Source organism: Sphaerodactylus townsendi, linkage group LG12 (genome assembly GCF_021028975.2).
Source record: "Sphaerodactylus townsendi isolate TG3544 linkage group LG12, MPM_Stown_v2.3, whole genome shotgun sequence".
Lineage (NCBI taxonomy): Eukaryota > Metazoa > Chordata > Lepidosauria > Squamata > Sphaerodactylidae > Sphaerodactylus > Sphaerodactylus townsendi.
This window is the reverse complement of record NC_059436.1, coordinates 49,946,482-49,969,213: the sequence shown is the minus strand read 5'-3', so window position 1 is coordinate 49,969,213 and position 22,732 is coordinate 49,946,482. Positions and strand designations below refer to the sequence as shown.

General features: G+C 46.6%; 1 protein-coding gene across 1 annotated transcript in view; it reads left to right on the top strand.

The window, feature by feature from the left end:
* CERCAM (cerebral endothelial cell adhesion molecule) overlaps window positions 1–22,732 on the top strand; it is a 41,909-nt gene that overhangs the window by 856 nt on the left and 18,321 nt on the right. Inside the window, 10 exon segments of the mRNA XM_048513420.1 lie at window positions 6,502–6,648; window positions 8,576–8,686; window positions 9,350–9,467; window positions 9,811–9,945; window positions 11,583–11,787; window positions 12,574–12,693; window positions 13,778–13,854; window positions 17,953–18,059; window positions 20,232–20,364; window positions 22,253–22,380. Of these exon segments, the coding sequence (XP_048369377.1) occupies window positions 6,502–6,648; window positions 8,576–8,686; window positions 9,350–9,467; window positions 9,811–9,945; window positions 11,583–11,787; window positions 12,574–12,693; window positions 13,778–13,854; window positions 17,953–18,059; window positions 20,232–20,364; window positions 22,253–22,380 (1,281 nt within the window).

The following is a 22,732-nucleotide window of genomic DNA, read 5'->3' as shown; positions in this document are numbered from 1 at the left end:
GAGCATAATTTCTGGAGAGCTTCTGGGCCGAGCATTAACCTTTGGGGTACTGGGGGAGTTGGTCTACAATACAATACAATAAACCTTTAATGGCACATTATTACACAAAAAGAAATATAAATGAGTTAGAAACATGACCCATAAGTTACATAAATAAATTAAGATTGCTTATTGACAACCAATTTGAGAAACCTTGCAGTCTGTACTGGTATTATTCCGGAGTTGAGTTATTGTTTAGTAAGTAGAAGAAGAAGAAGAAGAGGAAGAAGAGGAAGAAGAAGAAGAAGAGGAGGAGGAGGAGTTTGGATTTATATCCCCCCTTTCTCTCCTGCAGGAGACTCAAAGGGGCTTACAATCTCCTTGCCCTTCCCCCCTCACAACAAACACCCTGTGAGGTAGTTGGAGCTGAGAGAGCTCCGAGAAGCTGTGACTAGCCCAAGGTCCCCCAGCTGGCGTGTGTGGGAGTGCACAGGCTAATTTGAATTCCCCAGAGAAGCCTCCACAGCTCAGGCGGCAGAGCTGGGAATCAAACCCGGTTCCTCCAGATTAGATACACGAGCTCTTAACCTCCTACACAGTCTTCTGCTGCTCAGTCCAGTCTGTGCCAATTAAATAGGGCAGTAGGAATGACATTCTTGCCTCTGTATAAAGGGGGTAGGGATTCGAAACATGGCCCACAGATTCTTCATAGTGCATCTCACAGATGCACAATCTTTCATGATGTGGTATTTTTTTGCCTGTTCCCTGTCTTAAAGAGGAGGCCAAGATGTTACATCTGGCTAAAGAAAAGGCCTGGCCAAGTTTGGGAACAGAAAGGACAAATGGATATTCAACTATGCCTGAGGAGTTGATCTAAAAGTGTGGTTTTTGTAGAAGGGAATGCTGTGTTTTGCGGGGAAAGTTGCATTGCCTGAAACAGCGATGGCGAACCTATGACGTGTATGTTGAATGTTGACGTGTATGTTGAATGTGACGTGCCGTGACATTTTGGGTGACGTGCCGGTGTTCACCAATACCCAACTCCCTGTTTGAGTTGGACCCATTTTTTTGTAATTATTTGAAGCTTCTTTAAATAATACATACGGTAGCACCACACTTATTTTAAAAAATAAGTGAATATGTAAAGAATTGTACTGTCTAAGGCTTTCACTGCCAGATTCAACTGGTTGTGGTGGGTTTTCCAGGCTGTGTGGCCGTGGTCTGGTAGATCTTGTTCCTAACGTTTCGCCTGCATCTGTGGCTGGCATCTTCAGAGGTGTATCACACAGAGAAATGTGTTACACACTGTCTCTGTGTGACACACCTCTGAAGATGCCGGCCACAGATGCAGGTGAAACGTTCGGAACAGGATCTACCAGACCACGGCCACACAGCCTGGAAAACCCACAACAACCATGTAAAGAATTGTTTATCTTTTGTTCGGGCAGAGGGGCGGGGGCGACATGCCAGCATAGTCAAGTTGGCATTTTCCAAATTTTTGACCTGCCAAGGCCAAAAAGTTTGCCGTCTCTGGCCGAGAAAGTTGTTCCGCTTGAGGGACGTTTTTGGAATATAAACTACGCCCAACTTGTAAGCTGAGCTGGCAGCGATACTTCCGGGTCCAGATGCAAGGGGATTTGATCAAAACCACTGTTGTTTTCTCTGTAACGTTTCCCCCCCCTCCCTGAGACACAATGTTCTCCCATAAATATGAGGGCCACCACCCCACATTGAATGGTAGCCAGAGTTTTTGTGATACAGATCCTCAGATGCAGAGAGAATCCCCCAATAGTTGATACCTTTTTAGGAAATCGACTGTGTCAGCATGCCCCGCTATCGAGGTTTTTGAGTTACACAGAACTTTTGTCTGGGATACCCGAAGTGTAGCTTTTGGGATGGCGTTCCACATTCAGAGAGCTGTCCCCCCCCCCCCCCCCGCTCTGGGATCTCTAGGATCTCTCTTTCCACCCATGCCCCTCTTCAGAGAGATTCTGGGATTCCCTTTCTCCTCTGTTCCAAAACTTACTCCTTTGCATGCATGTTTTACAGCCTTTTTCTAATAGCTTGTAGGAAACCTTACTCCACTAGTATAAATCGTTTTTAAAGAGGGTATGAATGTTTTCCCATCTGGCCTTGCCGATGCGTCCAGTAAATGACATCCAGAGTCCCTCGCTCTGCTATGCAGTCTGGTTTTTATTAAATTGTTTCTGTTCTTCCTTTCGCTGCTCTTTTCTCTCTCTTTTTTTAGAAGATTTTTTCCCCCTGTAATGTTTTTTGGACGCGCTGCGTCTGTTTGTCAGAAAGTGTTAGAGAGAGCCAGACTGATGATTTGTTGTTTTGTTTGTCGTAAATGTAGATTGAAAAGGGAAATAAAAATTAGGGCATTGGCAGAGGAAGGTTGAACTGTGGACTTCTGGGGAAGATGGCACTATGGACAGATGTGCCGTTGGGAACTCTCTGCCACATGTTACTGAAAGGAGCAACAGCTGGGCAATTGCTGGCATTAGGGCAGAGAGGAGAAAATAGAGTTGAGAAGAGAGTTATTAGAAGTAGAAGAAGAAGAAGAAGAAGAAGAAGAAGAAGAAGAAGAAGAAGAAGAAGAAGAAGAAGAAGAAGAAGAGTTGGATTTATATTCCCCCTTTCTCTCCTGCAAGGAGACTCAAAGGGGCTTACAACTCCTTTCCCTTCCCCCTCACAGCAAACACCCTGGGAGGTAGTTGGGGCTGAGAGAGCTCCGAGAAGCTGTGACTAGCCCAGGGGTAGGGAACCTGCGGCTCTCCAGATGTTCAGGAACTACAATTCCCATCAGCCCCTGCCAGCATGGCCAATTGGCCATGCTGACAGAGGCTGATGGGAATTGTAGTTCCTGAACATCTGGAGAGCCGCAGGTTCCCTACCCCTGGACTAGCCCAAGGTCACCCAGCTGGCGTGTGTGGGAGTGCCCAGGCTAATCTGAATTCCCCAGATCAGCCTCCACAGCTCAAGCAGCAGAGCGGGGAATCAAACCCAGTTCCTCCAGGGTGGGGCTTTTTGATCAAGGGAGTGATTCACATTTGCATTCCCTGCAGCAGCAACAGTCTTAGTGAATGCAAACCCTATGTCTGGGTGGAGTCCATTGTCCATGAACCTAGCATGCCCTTGGCCTTTGATTCTGGTGTTTTCAATTACTGGTCGCCAAGTTATGTTAATTCTCAGAGTCTCTTCCTTCTTGTTGAAGTTTTCTGGGTTTTTATGAATTTCAATGGCCTCCCTGTGTAGTCTGACCTAGTAACCTTCCGAGTTGTCAAGAATTTCAGTGTTTTCAAATGGAACGTTATGTCCAGTTTTGTTTAGAGCATGTTCTGCTACTGCAGCTTTTTCAGAATGGTTAAGCCGACAGTGTCTTTCATGCTCCTTAATACGAACCTGAATGCTGCGTTTTGTAGTTCCAGTGTAGACCTTCCCACAGGTATGCGATAGACTCCTGCAGAAGTGACAGGGTCTCTCTTGTCCTTTGCCACAGATGCAGGGGAAACGTTAGGAACAAGATCTACCAGACCACGGCCACACAGCCTGGAAAACCCACGACAACCTATTGCGATTTTAATTATGTGTGTGAGCTGCTCTGAGCCTGGCGTAGGCCGGGGAGGGTTAGGGTTAGATCATTTTATTCATTTCAGATTTTTCATTTATAAGTCATGGTTAATACTGTTATTTAGTGGGAAAGTAGAATTGAAAAGTAAAGGAAGCTTCTTCGTGCCCCTTCCTTTGTCTGCTCAGTTATCCTTATGAACATGGGAATGTACTTTATACCAAGTCAGGTCACTGGGTTCAGTATTTCCTGTTCTGACTGGCAGCAGCTTTCCAGGGTCTCTTTCCCAGATTTGCTACTGGACGTCATTTAACTGGAGATAAGAACCACACTTGAGATCTCCTGAGAACATCAGAACATCAGAAAGAGCCTGCTGGATCAGACCAGAGTCCATCTAATCCAGCACTCTGCTCCTCGCAGTGGCCTACCAGGTGCCTTTGGGAGCTCCCGTGCATAGGCTGACCAGCCGTCCCGCTTTTGGTGGGACAGTCCTGCCTTCGCAAAATTTGTCCCGCGTCCCGCGGGTTCCTTCCATTGTCCCGATTTTTGGGAGGCTGCCGCACTGCCTTCTGGGGCGCAAGGCAGTGCGGCAGCCTCCCGCACCCACGGCTGCAGGAGCACGGCCTTCTGGGGTGCTGCCGTTTCCCGCTCTGTCACAGGGAAGTGTGCTCCTGTGGCTGCGCGTGTGCGCGCAGCCGCCTACCCCCGTCCCAGGTTCACAAGGTGACCATCTGGTCACCTTACCCGTGCAGGATGTGAAAGCAATGGCCTTCTGCTGCTCCTGTTTCTCCAGTCCCTCTCTCTTTAGAAAGGGGACATCCCAGTGAATGCCGAGTTTGTTTACAAAGAGGCCAGGCCACAAGCTATAAATACATCGAGTGATGATGTGGTGGCCATTTGGAAAACGAACGTGTCATTCCAAGCAATGGCTCAGGGAGAGAAAAGGACGGCAGACTTTAGTTTGCAGAATTCCCAGTCGGGGCTTACAGAAATGTACAGAGTTAATGCGGCCAGTGTGAGGTTTCTTTTGCTTCCAGATTCAGCCTGCCTTAAGAGTCAGAAGCTAATTCTTGCCGATAACTTCATAAAAGTCCTCATTGATGCAGACTTGTACTAGCCTGGCTCTGCCACGAGACATGCAATGAACTGGGTTTGCAGATTTGATGAGGAAGTTGTTCCAAACTAGTGGACTTGATTTGATGTCGGGCCAGGGAACACTGTGATGTGGGCAGAGGCTTAGCTCCAAGTGGGCGGTGGGGGCACACCAGACAAGTGGTCCTGTGGGGGCGTGGCGTGGGCGTGGCAGGAGTGTTCCGGGGCGGAGCGGGGCGCAGGACGCACCAGTGCACCAGGCTAGACTCAAAGGGGCTTACAAACTCCTTTCCCTTCCCCCCTCACCAACAAACACCCTGTGAGGTAGGTCGGGCTGAGAGAGCTCAGAAGAACCATGACTAGCCCGCTGGTGTGTGTGGGAGTGGACGGACTAATCTGAATTCCCCAGATAAGCCTCCACAGCTCAAGCAGCAGAGCGGGGAATCAAACCCAGTTCCTCCAGATTAGAGTACACCTGCTCTTAACCTCTACGCTGCTGCTGCTCCTTTTTGGCCACCTGGTTTTGAATATTATAGAGACTTGTTTTTTAAAAAAAGTATTACAGTTATAGGCTTTGCTTTCACTCATACATTGGTATTAAATTGAGTGTTTGTTGACAAGGCTATTTGTTTAGCACAAACGCTCTCCAGAGGCCTGCCTGAAATGATTCACAAAGTAAAACAGTACAATAAAATCATAAACCCAGCATGAAAATGAATAGCAAACAATCTTAAAACCCAGCCAGGATATAAGAACAACCCTCACCAGAACTGTCAGAAGCCTAAATGAGCTTCATAAAATTGCCCTCATGACATAAAACCATTTTTAAAAGAGGTAAGTCCTCCATTAAAAGCCTAGGTTAACAACAACAACCTTTATTTGGCATTTAAAATAGGTTCTAGAACCGTGGTGGAGAACCTTTGGCACTCCAGATGTTATGGACTACAATTCCCATCAGCCCCTGCCAGCATGGCCATGCTGGCAGGGGCTGATGGGAGCCATGTAGTCCTGCTTTGTATCCTAGAGTATAAAGGTTCCTCCACCACTGGAGTCTAGAGTGTTATGAGACACATTTTTTGGAAATACAAATCCAAGGGGAGTACATTCAAAGCATGAACAGGGGAGAGACTGTATATAGCAGTATACATTACTTAGAAAGTTCTGTCACTTGTAAAAGTAATGTTGCTACTTTATCCAAGAGCAGGACATCTGTGTTATTGAAGAGAAGCTCCACAACAGCGCAGACAGAGTCACTTTCCAAGCAGATTTGTCTAGAGACCCAGCCTGGGAGTAGAAATTCCTACAATGCCCACATATCTCGGCCAGTCAAGAATAATGTGAGCAAGAGTCTCCACTTGGTTTTTACAGTGTGCTCAAACGCGATCCTGGAGAGGGATGGATAAGTAGCGACCCTTTGTAATGGCCGATGGGAAGGTATTGGATCTGGCCCTTGTGATAATCCATCTCTTGTTGGGGTTCAGTTAATAATTCAAGATATTTGGCTATGTGCCCCTGTTCCGGTATTATTCCGACAGAGAGGGGTGAGCATGATTTATCTGCTTGCCCCCAAAAAGCCTGGGTTAATGGGAATGCTCGGAAACGTTTGGGCCTGGCATCTAAAGGGAAGTAAGAAGGTTGCCAGGTGAGTCTAAGAGGGAGGGGCTTTCCAAAGACCAGGGGCCCCCACTGAAAAAGTAAAGCCCCGTATCTGCTTGCCACCTGCTTCTGTGTAGGTCACAGAGAGTGGGTTTAAGGAAGATAATCTTACTTGGCAGACTAAACAGAATCTTATTATGATTTTTGAGAAATTATAACTCATATTTTTCTACCTTGCTGGGATTTGTTGTGTATGCAAGCAGGAAGCCATCCATGTTTTGGAGTACAGGAAGTTGTTTCTCCCATGAGGGACCAACACGGTGGTTCCAGGAAGTGCATCCCCAGATGCCTCAGGCTTTCCGGGATGGAGCAAAACCATCTCTTGAGGTCCCTCTCAGCCGTTGTTGCAGGTATTGGGGTTCCCAGCAAAATTGATGGTCAGGGGGGAAAAAAAAGAAAATTCTATTTCATGTAATGTATCTTATGGGATTTGCTGTCACAAGCTATAGAGATGACCACTGATGTAGATGGTTTTAAATGGGGATTTGCCGAAGGTCTGTCAGTTGTTACCATAAGCATAAGCATTTTATTGTCATTGTGCACGCACAACGAAATTAACAGCAGCATTCCTCGATGCACACAATTTCAGACTCATACATCATCCTCACTTTCCCCTTCCTCCACCCATCCCTACACAGCCCCAAATACATCAATATGAAGCAGCGGAGTTTAGCATAGCCACAGCTCTAGAGTAGAAGCTGTCTCTAAGCCTCTTTGTCCTAGTTCTGAGGGCCCTGTATCGTCTGCCAGATGGTAACAGTTTAAAAGAGAGTGTGCTGGATGAGGCCGGGTCCCTCAGAATATTTTGGGCTTTATTTAGGCTTCGGGAATTATAGATTTCTTCCAAGGAGGGAAGAGGGCAGCCGATAATCCTTTGTGCAGTAGTGATCACCCTTTGGAGCGCCTTCCTATTCGCCACTGTGCAACTGGAGAACCATACACAGATGCAGTAGGTTAGCCACCATGCAGTATGCAGATGCAGTAGGTTACCAGCCACCATGGAATCTCCATGTTTGCCCACGTTTATCTCTGAATAGCTGTTTTGGGGGAGCAACAGCTAGCTGGAGAGGCAGAGGAGCTCCATGACCTTCTTGTAGATCTTCTGAAAGCATCTTAGTGGACAGGGTGGGGAAATTGAGACCCCTGGATCAGACCAATAGTCCATCTCATCCTGCCTCTTGTTTTTGTACACTGGGCTAGTCCAGTCCAATCCAATCCAAAAACCTTTATTAGGCATAAACCAGAAGTACCATACATTCCAAGTACAAGAACAGGATCATTGTTATATATCATGTAGAACATGGATTCAAAATGTAGCAACTGCTTCAGAAATTTCTACATTAGGGCTGTTCAATGGCTTAGACATTTCCTGTTTGTCTGAGAGAAACATAAATTCTAGAGGTAGTAAAGCTCCCAGATCGGTTCTAATATCATTATACCTCGAACAGTAAAGCAGGATATAAGGGATTGAGTCCATAGCGTTGGGACGAGAATTACCGACAACAGCAGCATCACTTGATTGGGATGTTAAGGAATCGACCTTGAAGATAGACAGAGGGGAATGAGTTGCACCTTGCTCTGGTCATGACCCATCTGCACTTATAATTAACAACCTGTTCTAAATATACAGCAGGGCTAGATTTCGGGGGTGTGATCCCAAAGTATAGAGGGGAACAGGAGCTTTGTGCAGCACTCAGGAGAGAGATTAGGTATTCCTGAGAGTGGTACAGTCTGATCTTTAGAATGATGAGTAGAATTGGGAATTTCGTGGCGGTAAGCATATGGAAGAGACTCCCATGAAAGAGCTCCAAGGAGAAGATTTTGTTTCCAATATGGAGCCACCACTTCGAAAGCTGAAGCTCCCTCATTTCTAGCAAAGATAAACTTTTTGGATCTGTGCAGAAGCATAGACGCAGCCAAAACTTAAATGTTACAGCCCATGCCCTAGTTTCTAATTAATGTTGCCCTGATTCCAGACAGAGCACACCATAAGGGACACAATGTGGGGTGCCAAATATCTTATATAGGAAGTTTGATTGGATACGCTCCAGGTTCTTGTGACTGGGCTAGTCACAGTTCTCTCCAAACTCTCTCAGCCTCACCTGCTTCACAAGGTGTGGGGAGGGGAAGGAAGGCGATTATATGCCTCTTTGAGCCTCCTTGAAGGTAAAGAAAAGCAGAGTATAAAAACCACCTCTTCTTCTTCCTTTCTTTCTTTTGAGGTAAGATTGAACTATTGGGAGGAACTGATCTCTGGTTTGTGTCCTGGCTCCCTAGGTGTGCGACGGATCACAATGTGGACAACACCACAGAAATACTTCAGGAATGGTTCACTGCGATGCAGAGTCAGTACCGACATATTGAGTGGAAAGCAGAGGATGATCCCAGGTAAGGCTGGAAGGCTGAGAAAGCCTCGTCAGATCACACGAGAAATGCGTAGGTGCAGAGCAGAGGGAAGGTCATATAGCATGGTAGTAGTGGTTGAAGTGAGACAGGCCGGCAGGAATTTTACTGGTAACGATGGGACTCTCTCGAATAAATTAAAATAACTTTTAAAAATAAATTTGTAATTCCTGAGGTTGTGGTTGCAGTTTTCACCACAGAATAAACCAGAGGTGGAGGGGGTGGTGTGCGTGTGTGCATTGCACCGGGCGTGCAACTGGGGGCACCCCGGAAAATCCCCTCCCCCGTGGTGCCCCCTCCCTTACCTTAGTGCAGGCTGGAAAAGTGGCCTGTTCACTTGAGACTAAAAACGGCCTGGTGGGAACTACACTTCCCAGGAGACCTTGCGAGCCCCAAGGTCTCCTGGGAAGTGTAGTTCCCACCAAACCGTTACAGCCTCAGAGATGAAAACAGAGCGGCTCCAACCTACTCTCGGAAACTGATCATTACGTGTGTGTGTGGGGGGGGGGGGCAGACGGGTAAGTGTGTGTGGGAGGGAGTGGCACGGGTGGGTGCAGAAGACGTAGAGTGCGCACCGTGCGCAGTATGGCCCAGCTACGCCTCTGGGATAAACGTTAACCATTGCAAACTGTTGCTTGTCTTTTATAGCTCTTATGCTGACGAACTCGGGCCCAAGCATTGGAGTAACGAACGCTTTGAGCACGTCATGAGACTCAAACAGGGAGCCCTGAATTTCGCCCGGGCTGAGAGGGCTGATTATATTTTGGTAAGACCATCCAGTAATTAGAGATGGGGGCTGAGGAGAAACACTAGCTCAGGTTTCTTGGGCCCTCTTGCCAGCCTACTGAACTCATTCTGTGTTCATCTGGCCCTCCACCCCACCTGACAACCTGCGGTCTACTTCGTTTCCTGTCTTTCCCCGGAACAACCTTCACAAACCTTTTCCCTTTTCCCCCAAGTCAGTTTCTCCCTTTTGGCACACTATTTTCCGTCCTTCTAGGCAACTGCCAGCCTCCATTGGGGCCTGGGATCTCCTGGAATTACAACCGATCTTCAGACTACAGAGTTAATATGTGTGTTTTTTTTTCTTTTTAAAATTCCTTCCCTAGTTCACCGACACAGACAGCATTCTGACCCACAACCAGACTTTGAAGTTCCTCATGGCGCAAAACAAATCTGTGATTGCTCCCATGCTGGATTCCCAAACATACTACTCCAACTTCTGGTGTGGGATTACTCCTCAGGTAGGCGAGTTGAATGGGCGCTGTGTTTTGTCTGTTTGTTTGTTTGTTTACATTGTTTATAATCTGCCTCTCCCTTTGAGGCTCAAGGAATGTCAGACAGCACGTCAGTGTGATCAATGGAACGTGTGTGTAAAGTGCCATCAAGTTGCATCTGACTCATGGCAACCCCGTAGCCTTTTCCAGGCAAGAGATATTGAGAAGTGGTCTGCCATGTAGAGACCTTGACATTCATTGGTGGTCTCCCATCCAATTACTAACACTGGCCAATTCTGCTAGCTTCCAAGATGTGATAAGATCCTGGTCAGGGCAATCAATAGAACAACTCATCTCATAGAATCTGGGGGAGGGAGGTTTATAAATTTGATACAACAACAACAACAACAACAACAACAACAACGGGCACCATCCCAAAAACACCAGGGCAGCACTTGAAACATCTTCGAATTGACAAAATTAACATCTGTCAAATTCAGAAGACAGCCCTGCTGGGATCTGTACGAATACTACGCCGATACATTACAACTTCCTAGGCCTCTGGGTGAGGCTCGAATTGTAATGAAAGGCCAACAACCAGGTAAAGATCTGGCAGCTGTGAAATCTACCACCACCATCATCTTCATCAACTTGATCTTTGTCGCCAGCAACACATTCTAGCTGTTTCATGGTTGCCCTTCCCAGTGTCAGTTTCTTTCTCATAGGACTAAAATCGAAATCTGAAAACAATGCTTAAATATTAGATACGAAGTGCTAACAGTGCCGAAACATGGAACTACATAGGTACCAATGAGGTGACAGCAAGACAATACATCAAACAGATAGTATATACTACACACAGTAGTGTAGTCCGTAGCCCTGTTCCCTTTGTTAAATCACCACCTTGAATCACTGCAATTTCATATAGTTGTACTGCATTTGAAAACATCCTTTGGAACAATTCTTACATAGTTTGCAGAATGCCGGAAGTGTTGGTATCTTCCTGACCTTCTGCAAGCAGATTCACAAAACTGATCACCACTGTCCAGTACTGGACCAGTTGGGTGCAAATTTCAGACTTTTCCAGTAAATGGGCCACAGACTAAATAGTGGCTTCCAGATGACTCTAGGCCTGATTATTGGCACCTATTTTTGCCTAGAAAGCCCCATATAGCTTTGGTACAAGATGCTGTCCAGCTGTTTCCTGATTGTAGCTCTGAAGTTTCACAGGTTTGTGATCTGTATATAAGGCTCCCTAGAAACCCAGTGCTTATTACTCTGAACATCTAGAAGGAAGATTATGACATTGTGTGCATTTCAACTATAATCTGGGACTATGGGGTTCCCTGGAGGTCTGTTATGTAGGCACTGAAACCCTGACTTGCTTAACTTCAAGAAGGTTTCTAGATCATGTGTTTTCTTACATTCTGGGCCCATAACCTCTTTTCCTGCATTCTGTACTGAGGTGGCAGAGCAAAGGTGTTTCCTGGTGGATTCCCCACACCTTCTCCCAAGACTGTTGAATGTCTCCCCATGGCATCTCAGCCTCATTTGAAAGCTTTGTAAGACCTGTGTGGAGTGGCAGGATCAGTCTCTTGCTGGGGTGGTGATAACCCTTGTACTACAAGTCATGCAATCTAAAAACATTTTTGCACTCACCACAGGGTTATTATCGCAGGACAGCAGACTATTTTCCCACCAAGAACCGGCATCGTGTTGGATGCTTTGCAGTCCCCATGGTATATGCTGCCTTCTTGATTGACCTTCGGAAGGGGCAGACTGCTAAGCTGGCCTTTTACCCTCCCCATCCCAGCTACACCTGGCCATTCGATGACATCATTGTATTTGCATATTCCTGTCAAGTTGCAGGTGAGAGCAGGAGGGAGAGGTAAATGATACTAAGGGTCAGTGGCGTAGCGCCAAGGGGACGAGGGGGGCGTGACACACCGGGCACGTACCGGGGTGGGGGCAAGGGTGCGGGCGGGGCGGGGCGGGGCGGGGTTGTGGCAGGGACACAGGGTGCACGAGCTAGCCTTGTGCATCCAGGTGAACCAAGATAAACAGAGGTGGTTTGTCATTGTCTTCCTCTGTGTAGCAACCCTGGACTTCTTGGTAGTCTCCTGTCCAAGTACTAACTAGGGTTGACCCTACATAGCTACTGGGATCTGATGAGATCGAGCTAATCTGAACTCCCCAGATAAGCCTCCACAGCTCAGGTGGCAGAGCAGGGAATCAAACCTGGTTCCTCCAGATTAGAGTACACGTGCTCTTCACCACTACGCCACTGCTGCTTCTAAATGGCTCCAGTTCCTTTTTATTCAGAATAAGAGTCTTGCAGCACCTTTATTGTGGCATAAGCTCTGGGAAGCTAAAGCTGGTAATATCAGAGGCAATAAAAGGAATACATTAAAGAAGGAAAAATGCCTCTGTTGCAGTTGGTTGGCACAGTTTTAGTGTAGAAATGTTTGGATCCCAGGGTTTACAGTTTTGAACTGGGAAAGCATGGAAGACCAGTGGCCTGTGTTATGGGTGTCAAAGCGAAAATTATTTGGAAAATCATGAATGCGTGACGTCGGATGTGGCTCAGGGAACTCTTAGGTAGGGAGCCTGCATTGCCTGTGTAGAGCCTACAATTGCTTTGTATTTCATGCACAGGAGCTGAGATATACTTATGTAACCAGGAGCACTTCGGCTTTATCAATGTCCCTGTGAAGTCACATCATACACTGGAAGATGAACGCATAAACTTTGTTCACCTTGTTCTGGAGGCGATGGGTAAGCATTCACCCCCCCAAATATTCCTGACAAGTTTGTGCCACATTGGTGGGAAGGAAAGGGACTAAAATTACTTTTGTTTGGATTTTCCCTTCTCTTGGGAAATTCAGATTTGCCAACTTTTGAAAATCCAAAAAAGGTAAACGTTCAAGCCGTAACCTTCAGTAAGGGACATTAAAGGTGATGTAGGCACTCTTAGTCTTTTATGTGTCTTAATCAGTAGTCTGGATAGTTCTCTCATCCTCTTAATAAATGGTTATCATTTGGATATATTTTTCTCAGATTTGATAACTTTTCTGGCCATATATAATTATGCATGCCAGTTTTTAAGTCTCTAATTTTATAATTTTTTATCCTGGGTTTTTTAATCCATGCAATCCAAACCAAGACGGCTGCTGGATAGTATAGCTTAATGTTAGGTTCCGCCAGACTTCCTCTTTTCTTTTCACCTCATGCAACTTTACATCTGATCCTAGGTTTTTTATGATTCCAAATAAGTGCATTTATATGCTGAGGATTACCCAATGAGAATTCGGTGAAGTGTTTTCATCTTTGTGTGTTGTGTGTGTGGTATTGATAGTCGCGTGTGTGCCCGATGCGTCATGCCCGATGCGTCGCGTCGCGTCGCGTGCGTATGGCGATGCGATGTGTGTGTTAATGTTAGGGAGCATTTGAAATAGAAAATTCAGTTTTGACAATATGCTCATTTTGGATCAAAATATTTCAGCCAGCCTTTAATTCTTAGAGTGCCACCAATTTTTGTGTGTGTGTGAAAATGGCTGAAGAGATGTTAGGCCCAGACATTTCAATTGGCATTTTCCTCTGTCTAGTCCCGTGGTGGCGAACCTTTGGCACTCCAGATGTTATGGACTACACAGATTTCCCCAGCCCAAAATTGGCCCATTGCTGGCAGGGGGCTGAGGTGGGAATTGTGAGTCCATAGCTATCTGGAGTATAAGGTTCAGTCCACCACTCTAGATCGATAGAAGAGAAGGAGAATGCTCCACATCTTAGATTTGTAAAGCACAGAACATATACACCTTGCATTTGCCTCAATCCTATGTGTTGTGTGGCTCTCTTGCAGTGGATGGACCCCCCATGGCCCCCTCAAGGCATGTTTACCTCTCCCCAAAGCACCTCACCAAAATTGGGTTTGATGAGGTAAGAGTTTGATGGGCTTGGAGCGAACCGCGTGTGTGTTTTGCATTCATATGTGGGTTCTGCATGTAGAAGTGGGTTAAACTCTGTGATACAAGAGTCGGACCTCTTTGCCTCTCCCCAACGTCTAAGGTGGATTCTGCACAGGGCAAATATAACGGGTGTAGGGCGGGGCGGAGAGAGGGCACACGTGCATCCTGCACCCCTGCCCGCCCTGCCCCCTTCACGCTCTCTCCATGCTCCCGCACCAGGGGGCGCCCAGGGTGTCGCACCCCACCCTGCCCCTTTGCCGCTACGCCACTGGGTGTAGGACACTATATGAACTGTTTTGGGGGGCATGGACTTTACACCCTTTTAATTTCCCTTGACTCGGGATTTTCGAAAATTGCTCAACCAGCGATTTTTTTTCTCAAAATCCTGGGTTGGAGGTGCTCCCGCACAAACTGCTAGGCAGGAAGTGCTTTGTTTCCCTCTCTTCCACTGCGCTGTCCATGGTCAGGGAGAATCTGACGGCCAGTGCCCTGCTGTTCCAGGGAGACCCCTTTTGTTTTGTTTTTATAGAAAAACTAGCGGTACCCGGCCATGTGTTGCTGTGGGTTATTGTGGTGAAATGGGAAAGGAACAGACCCTGACCCTTCCCTCTCCCTCCGCTAGGGTGGGTGGGTCATATCCAGATGCTGGGCCCCCTGCCTCCCCTCCCTTGCATGCCACCCCTCACTCTCTCCCCTCCCTCACTTCTCTTCCCTTGCATGCCACCCCTCTCCCTTCCCTCTCCCTCGTGTGTATGTATGTGTATGTGTTTCACTTCCACTCGAGTTATTGCCTATGTACTGTTTCCACTGCTCATATCTGGCCATCTGAGCGAACATTCTAAGCTGCACGGACATTCTAAGGGTGACAGTTACACACAGGCAGTTGCATGTCCTTCACCATGGAGCACCAGGAAAAAGGCGTTTTACCTGGGCCAGGTGTGAAATTTCAGGTATGTGAACATCTAAAAACACTCTCGCCTGGCTGACTACAGTGGCTGGGAATTTTCAGAGGAATTGGCCCAGCAGTTACTGAGTTATACCATCACTAACAAATACACGGTTTGCTTTTTATATATATAGATTGTGTGTGCACCTGCAGGTGTAGCCAATCATATTATGGGACAGTTGGCTTGGCTGTGGGGGTTCATTTCTGTATGCCTGCATAGCTATTCAAGTTCTACAGGGAAAAAAAGAGAAGTGTCTCTGTGCAAAGGTGCGGAAGCCAATGTGGGTAACATATTATATGTATAGTTTTGTATACTCCTGTGGTCTTTAGAATTGTAATGATGATAAGATTCTGTTTCCTTTTTCTGTTATTTTAATTTTTATTAATGAAAAATTGAAAAAATATATATTACAAAAGAGTAAAAACCAAAGAAAGAAAAGATGGATCCAACATAACCAATTAGAATTTTAACATCGGCTTAGTTGTTCAAAAAGTCACTGTAACCCTCTGTTTTATCATGATGTCTGAATATCGTGGTAGAACAGTGGGTTGTAAGTCACTGTTTAATCAAACCTTGGTTAGTTGTGACATTTGAATGAAAGCAGTCCATCAGGCTAGGGGGCTTGCTAGTTGGCACCAAATGGGGGTTTCAAACTAGGTTTGTTAACCAAAGTCTGTACTGATTGTGGTTTGCTGTGATGTCTGAATGCAAACACCGCAGTTTGTTTTAATTTAATTTTAATTCTTTGATTTATAAGCCGCTCTTTCCAAGGAGCAGGGCTCAAAGTGGTGTACAACAATGTATACAATTAAAAATACAATTCAACATAAAAAGTTAAAGTTACAGAAACTCTGTTGTCAGGTCGGCTTCATTATTTTATTGTTGATTGTTCTTAACTCGTGCCTGTTTTAGTACGTATGATTTTGTAATTTTGTCCTGATCAGGATAAGCCCAAGATCAGGAGAAGAAGAAGAAGAAGAAAAAGAAGACGAGAGAGAAGAGAGAGAGAGAGGAGAGAGAGAAAGGAAGGAAGGAAGAGAGAGAGAGGAAGGAAGGAAGAGAGAGAGAGGAAGGAAGGACGAGAGCGAGAGGAAGGGAGAGAGAGAGAGGAGAGGAGGAGAGGAGTTTGGATTTATATCCCCCCTTTCTCTCCTGTAGGAGACTCAAAGGGGCTGACAATCTCCTTGCCCTTCCCCCCTCACAACAAACGCCCTGATCTTACCAGCCCTAGTCAGTTCTTGGTTTGGAGATCTCCAGAGATGTAAGGGGTGATTTAAACAGAAGCAGGCAATCGCAAACCACCTTAAGAACATAAGAACATAAGAACAAGCCAGCTGGATCAGACCAGAGTCCATCTAGTCCAGCACTCTGCTACTCGCAGTGGCCCACCAGGTGCCTTTGGGAACTCACATGCAGGATGTGAAAGCAAGGGCCTTCTGCTGCTGCTGCTGCTGCTCCTGAGCACCTGGTCTGCTCAGGCATTTGCAATCTCAGATCAAGGAAGATCAAGATTGGTAGCCATAAATCGACTTCTCCATAAATCTGTCCAAGCCCTTTTTAAAGCTATCCAGGTTAGTGGCCATCACCACCTCCTGTGGCAGCATATTCCAAACACCAATCACACCAAATTTCTCTCTGTCAACATTTTCTACCTCATGCATAATTTCATAGACTTCAATCATATCCCCCCTCAGACGTCTCCTCTCCAAACAAAAGAGTCCCAAACGCTGCAGCCTCTCCTCATAAGGAAGGTGCACCTTTGTCGTCTCTGACCTTGAAAACCACACAGGGTTACCATGTTAGCGGTTATTTGACGGTGAAAAAAAAAGATTGTGAGCTATTTTGCATCTCTTTGAATGGGGTGGCAGAGCAGGTTATCAGTATTTTGATAGACAAATGCATAGGTTGGCTTGAAGACTTCCTGTTACCCAAATGGAGCTCCTGGTTGTATACCTTGTTCGCACCCTGCTGTTAGGTCCTAGTTTGCTCTTTTCTGCCTGCTCCGGGCATTAGCTGGCTTGGCTCCTCCCACTTCTTCCCTCTTTCTACAAATGGAACAGCAGTGGCGTAGTGGTTAAGAGCAGGTGTACTCTAATCTGGAGAACTGGGTTTGATTCCCCGCTCTGCCGCCTGAGCTGTGGAGGCTTATCTGGGGAATTCAGATTAGCCTGTGCAGTCCAACGCACACCAGCTGGGTGACCTTGGGCTAGTCACAGTTCTTCTGAGCTCTCTCAGCCCCATCTACCTCACAGGGTGTTTGCTGTGAGGGGGGAAGGGAAAGGAGATTGTCAGCCCCTTTGAATCTCCTTGCAGGAGAGAAAGTTGGGATATAAATCCAACTCTTCTTCATCTTCTTGGGCACATTATTATCATGTTGTGGCCGTATTTTCCCCCACTGTTGGATTCCCCTTAAGAAATGCATTTTGCCATCTCCACCTTTTCTCCTCTTTGGAGACCAGGCTGGGGTTACCTGATTTAAAAAAGAAGAAGAAGAAGAAGAAGAAGAAGAAGAAGAAGAAGAAGAAGAAGAAGAAGAAGAAGAAGAAGAAGAAGAAGAAGAAGAAGAAGAAGAAGAGGAAGAGAGGGAGGAGGGAGGAGGGGAGGAGGAGGGGGAGAGGGAGGGGGAAGGAGGGAGGGAGGAGGAGGAGGAGGAGGAGGAGGAGGAGGAGGAGGAGGAGGAGGAGGAGGAGGAGGAGTTTGGATTTATATCCCCCCTTTCTCTCCTGTAGGAGACTCAAAGGGGCTTACAATCTCCTTGCCCTTCCCCCCTCCCAACAAACACCCTGTGAGGTAGGTGGGGCTGAGAGAGCTCCGAGAAGCTGTGACTAGCCCAAGGTCACCCAGCTGGCATGTGTGGGAGTGCACAGGCTAATCTGAATTCCCCAGATAAACCTCCACAGCTCAGGCAGCAGAGCGGAGAATCAAACCCAGTTCCTCCAGATTAGATACACGAGCTCTTAACCTCCTACGCCACTGCTGCCCATTTGCCTTCTCATTTGGCAATGGTTCATGTTGGCATCAGCACCGACCATTTTTAACCTCATCTTGCCATGGCTGTTTGTATTCTAGCTGTGACAGGATCCCACCATTTCATCGCTACCATCTTCCTGTTTTCCTTTCAGATTTTCCTCATCAACTTGGCACGGCGTCCGGACCGGCAGCAGCGCATGCTGAGTGCCCTCTCTGAACTGGAGATCGACCCTCTAGTGGTGAACGCTGTGGATGGAAGGTGATGGAATGCTTTTGATTGATTGGTTTTTGCGTATACAAACATTTCTGTAGGAGGAAGACTGGGATAAAAATGAACTGGAAATGTACAAAAATATCCAAGAAGTTCAAGGTGGTATACGTGCATCTCCCCTCCTCCATGTTATCTTGACAAAAACCCTGTGAGGTAGGTCTGGCTGAGAGAAAATGACCCACCCGCGGTCCCACGGTCTCCCAGTAAGTTTTCTAGTAAGAAGACTCTGGTCTGATCCAGCAGGCTTGTTCTTATGTTCTTATAGCTTTAAAAAGGGCTTGGACTGATTTTTGGAGGAGAAGTCGATTTCTGGCTACCAATCTGGATCCTCCTTGATCTGAGATTGCAAAGGCCTTAGGAGACCAGGTGCTCGGCGGCGGCGGCGGCGGCGGCGGCAGCAGCAGCAGCAGAAGGCCCTTGCTTTCACATCCTGCATGTGAGCTTCCAAAGGCACCTGGTGGGCCACTGCGAGGAGCAGAGTGCTGGACTAGATGGACTCTGGTCTGATCCAGCAGGCTCTTTCTGATGTTCTTATGTTCATTTTGGGTTGTTGAGTGCTTTGCCCAGAGAAGGACCACCGAATACTGTCCATCTGGAATGCTGTTATAAGAGGAAATGTTGACTAAGAGCTTTATTTTATTTATTTGCTACATTTGTAAACTACATTCCCGCCATAGTGGCTCCCAATGCAAGTTTATAATAGACGCTGATTGAAAACAGTTTCCAATAAAAACCACATCAAATCTACCAATCTGTTCGTTAAAGTAGCTCCAGCATGTAGCAGCAACTGTACCCAAAGGTGGACTCTATGCAGCATATGTATTACGGGGTTGCAGTCATTATAAACAAACCCATTTTCCTTTTTCCCATTAACGTATTTGCCCTTCGCCCATTCAGGCAGCGATAGGAGCCCATGGAAACAATCCCAAGTTGCTTTCGCAGCTTACCACAGAGATGCTTCTCTCTTTAAAAAAAATTCCTGCAACAGATGTGTAGCTGTGCAATGGACTCCTGCAGGAGAAATGGACTCCTGCAGCCATGCCCGCCATCCCACAATCTGATTGGCTGCACTTGCATAGCTGCGCATGTGCAACACACAAAAGAAAAAGAAAGAAAAAGGGACCTGTAACGGCTGAACAATAATGAACATGTTGCTGTAGATCGGTTATACTCGCTGCCACGGGGAGAAAACGTTCTCGGGGGACTTTGTACCCTGTCGGGTGCTCAGAGAATCTGCCTGCTGGGTGACCTGCCCCGAATGGTGGGTGAGCGGATTTTCCCTGGACCCCAAAGTGAACGGGCGGAAGGGAGGGAAATAAAGCATTTCCTGCCTGTTGTGTTCACGTGGGACCACTTCCAACCCGGGATTGTGCAAAAGGATCACTGGTTTTGCGATCTTCAAAAATCCCAGATTGAGGGGAATGAAACGGCCAAACTCGTTTTGGGAGTGTGAACTGGGAACGTCCCAGGTTTATATAATGTGCTACACTCTTCATATTGGCCCTGTGCGGCATCCACCAAAGAGCATCATACGACAGCAAATAATGACTTAAACTGATTGCTCTGAAGGCCAGATGGACCAAGGTAAATTTTCTCACATGCATTCTCTAAAAAGAGAGAAGAGGCCTGATGAATGTCCAGTGGGCAGGAGTTCCTAAGGACATGTAGAATCACAGGAAAATCCCATAAGCTTCCCTCATACCTTTGTTTCAAAAAGCCCTAAGGAAATGGATCTTTATTCCTGGGGTTTCTGCTGTTTGTCCTTTTTGCCAGTAAATAGTTTTTCGACTCTGAGTTTTGTGTCTTACTGTATGTAAGGTGCCTTGGGTTGTGTGAATGCTGTAGAAATGTACTACAGAAATAAATGTTTTTCTTTGGCCCACCCTGTTTTATCTCCACCTTATTCTATTATCCTTTGTTTCCAGCCATTTCCATTGCATTCACACTGATTCAGCCCCTGCAACCTTTTAGGTCTTTCTACTTTACAGCTGTGGCCATCTCTGTCCCTGCTGGCACCATGAGTAATTTTTGAGAGGGTTTTTTGGGGTGGGGTGGGGGGTCACTCTAGTGGAGGCCAGAGCTTACTGTGGTGTGTGCCCTCAGATGCCATGACCGGAAGGTTCTTTCATTGCTCAACTCCACCATCTCTTCTTTTCCCAGTGCCCTGAACAGCAGCGATATCAAGAAGCTGGGTGTGGACTTGCTTCCAGGATATTACGACCCCTTCTCAGGCAGGACGCTCACAAAGGGGGAGGTTGGCTGCTTTCTTAGCCACCATCATATATGGAAAGAGGTACAAACTCAGGCACCGTTAGAAAAAAAATGCAGAAAAGGGGCTGGGCTTGTTGTCCTTGGAGGGAGGCAGGGCCCAAAAGTGAGGAGTTTAATTACCAGTATATACTCAAATTGTATAAAGTTCTGAAGCCCACATACTATGCAGTCCCGAGAGAATGCACCTAATTTTACCACAAAAAACTGGGGAAACTTATTGACTCGCGTATAAGTCGAGGGTGGGAAATGCAGCAGCTACTGGTAAATTTCAAAAATAAAAATAGATACCAATAAAATTACATTAATTGAGGCATCCAGTAGAGTTAAAAATGTTTTTTGAATAATATATGGCTATTTCCAAAGAAAAGACAGTAAGAGCTATATGGCTCCTGTAGGAGTGGAAAGAGGGTCAAGCCAAAAGAACAAGTATGGTTCTCAACAATAACTGTTTTATATTAGTAGTATTCCAACATTTCCAGAGTATCTTTCCAGGAGACCCCCACTGTTATGATACCACCCAGGTTTGTGAAGTTTGGTTCCAGGGGGTCCAAAGGATTCTATGGACCACGCCAGAGAGGTAGCCCCATCTACTATTAAAGCTTCCATTGGAAACAATGGGGGATGGGAGCACCCAATTTGAGGGATCCCATAACTTTTGGACCCCTAGAAGCAAACATCTATGGCTCCTAATATCAACAGAGAGATTATCCCTGATGTAGTACCACCCAGGTTTGGTGCAGTTTGGTTCAGGGGGTCCAAAGTTATGGACCCTCAAAAAGTAGCCCCATCTACCATTAGCTCCCATTGGAAACAATGGGGCACCCCCTTTGGGGGTCCATAACTTTGGAACCCCTGAACCAAACTTCACCAAACTTAGCTGGTATAATCAGGAGAGTCACCTGATGATACCCTGAAATTTTGGGGCCCTAGCCTAAAAACTGTGCCCCCTGGTGGCCGACAAAGTAAAAAGACTAACATATTTTTTAAAATACACTTCACTCGTGTATAAGTCGGGGGCTTTTTCAGCACAAAAAATGTGCTGAAAAACTCGACTTATACATGAGTATATATGGTATGTGTCTTCAGGTTGTAATAATTCTTGGCATTTATATACTGCTTTCAATCTTCCCAATCCTTCCCAATAGGGATTACAGTAATCCACCCAACAGCCCTGTATGGTAGGCTGGTATTATTGACTCCATCTCGCAGATGGGGAAACTGAGGCCGAGAGAGCTGTGCGTGGCCGAACAATGGAAGTGATCTCTGTTTTGGCCTCTCTCCTTGAAGGGCTTTGGAATTTCTTCATGAGAACTGATGCTGTAACAAGGAGCAGCAGTGGCGAAGTGGCTAAGAGCAGGTGCACTCTGATCTGGAGGAACCAGGTTTGAGTTCCAGCTCTGCCGCCTGAGCTGTGGAGGCTTATCTGGGGAACCAGATTAGCTTGTGCACTCCCACACATGCCAGCTGGGTGACCTTGGGCGAGTCACAACTTCTCGGAGCTCTCTCAGCCCCACCCACCTCACAGGGTGTTTGTTGTGAGGGGGAAGGGCAAGGAGATTGTAAGCCCCTTTGAGTCTCCTGCAGGAGAGAAAGGGGGGATATAAATCCAAACTCCTCCCCCTCCTCCTCCTCCTCCCCCTCCTCCACCTCCTCCTCCTCCTCTTCTTCTTCTTCTTCTTCCTCTTCCTCTTCTTCTTCCTCTTCTTCTTCTTCTTCTTCTTCTTCTTCTTCTTCTTCTTCTTCTTCTTCTTCTTCTTCTTCTTCTTCTTCTTCTTCTTCTTCTTCTTCTTCTTCTTCTTCTTCTTCTTCTTCTTCTTCTTCTTCGGGGTGGAATCAGGAATTTCCGGCTGCAGATTTTCACTGCTCTGCGGGAGGTCCCTGAGCCTGTTGCTGTCTTTTTGTCTTTCCAGATCGTGGATCGGGGGCTGGAGAAGTCAGTCGTGTTGGAAGACGATGTTCGCTTTGAACCGTATTTCAAAAAGCGGCTGTTGAGGCTGATGGATGAACTGGAGCAGGTGCAGCTGGATTGGGACCTGATGTACGTAGGGATATGGATGGGAATGGGCCCATTACAGTCCACATGGTTGATCGGAGCTTTGCAGTTTGAGACTTAGACCGGGGTCTACAACATGGTACCCGTGGACACCGTGGTGTCATATCCCTGCATTGTTCAGTAATGAGACTTCGTGCCCAAACAATTTCCTTTACTGAAAACAGCATCAGGAGAAACCATTTAGACAGAACTAAGGATTAAGTGCCGAAACAGTTTCCATTATACCCCCTCCCTCTCTCAGCTGGTGAGAGATCCAAAATTTCAAGTAACAGAGGATTCCCATGGTAGGATGGGATTCAAACAGTGGCGTAAGCATAGTGGGAGCTGAAGTGAGGGG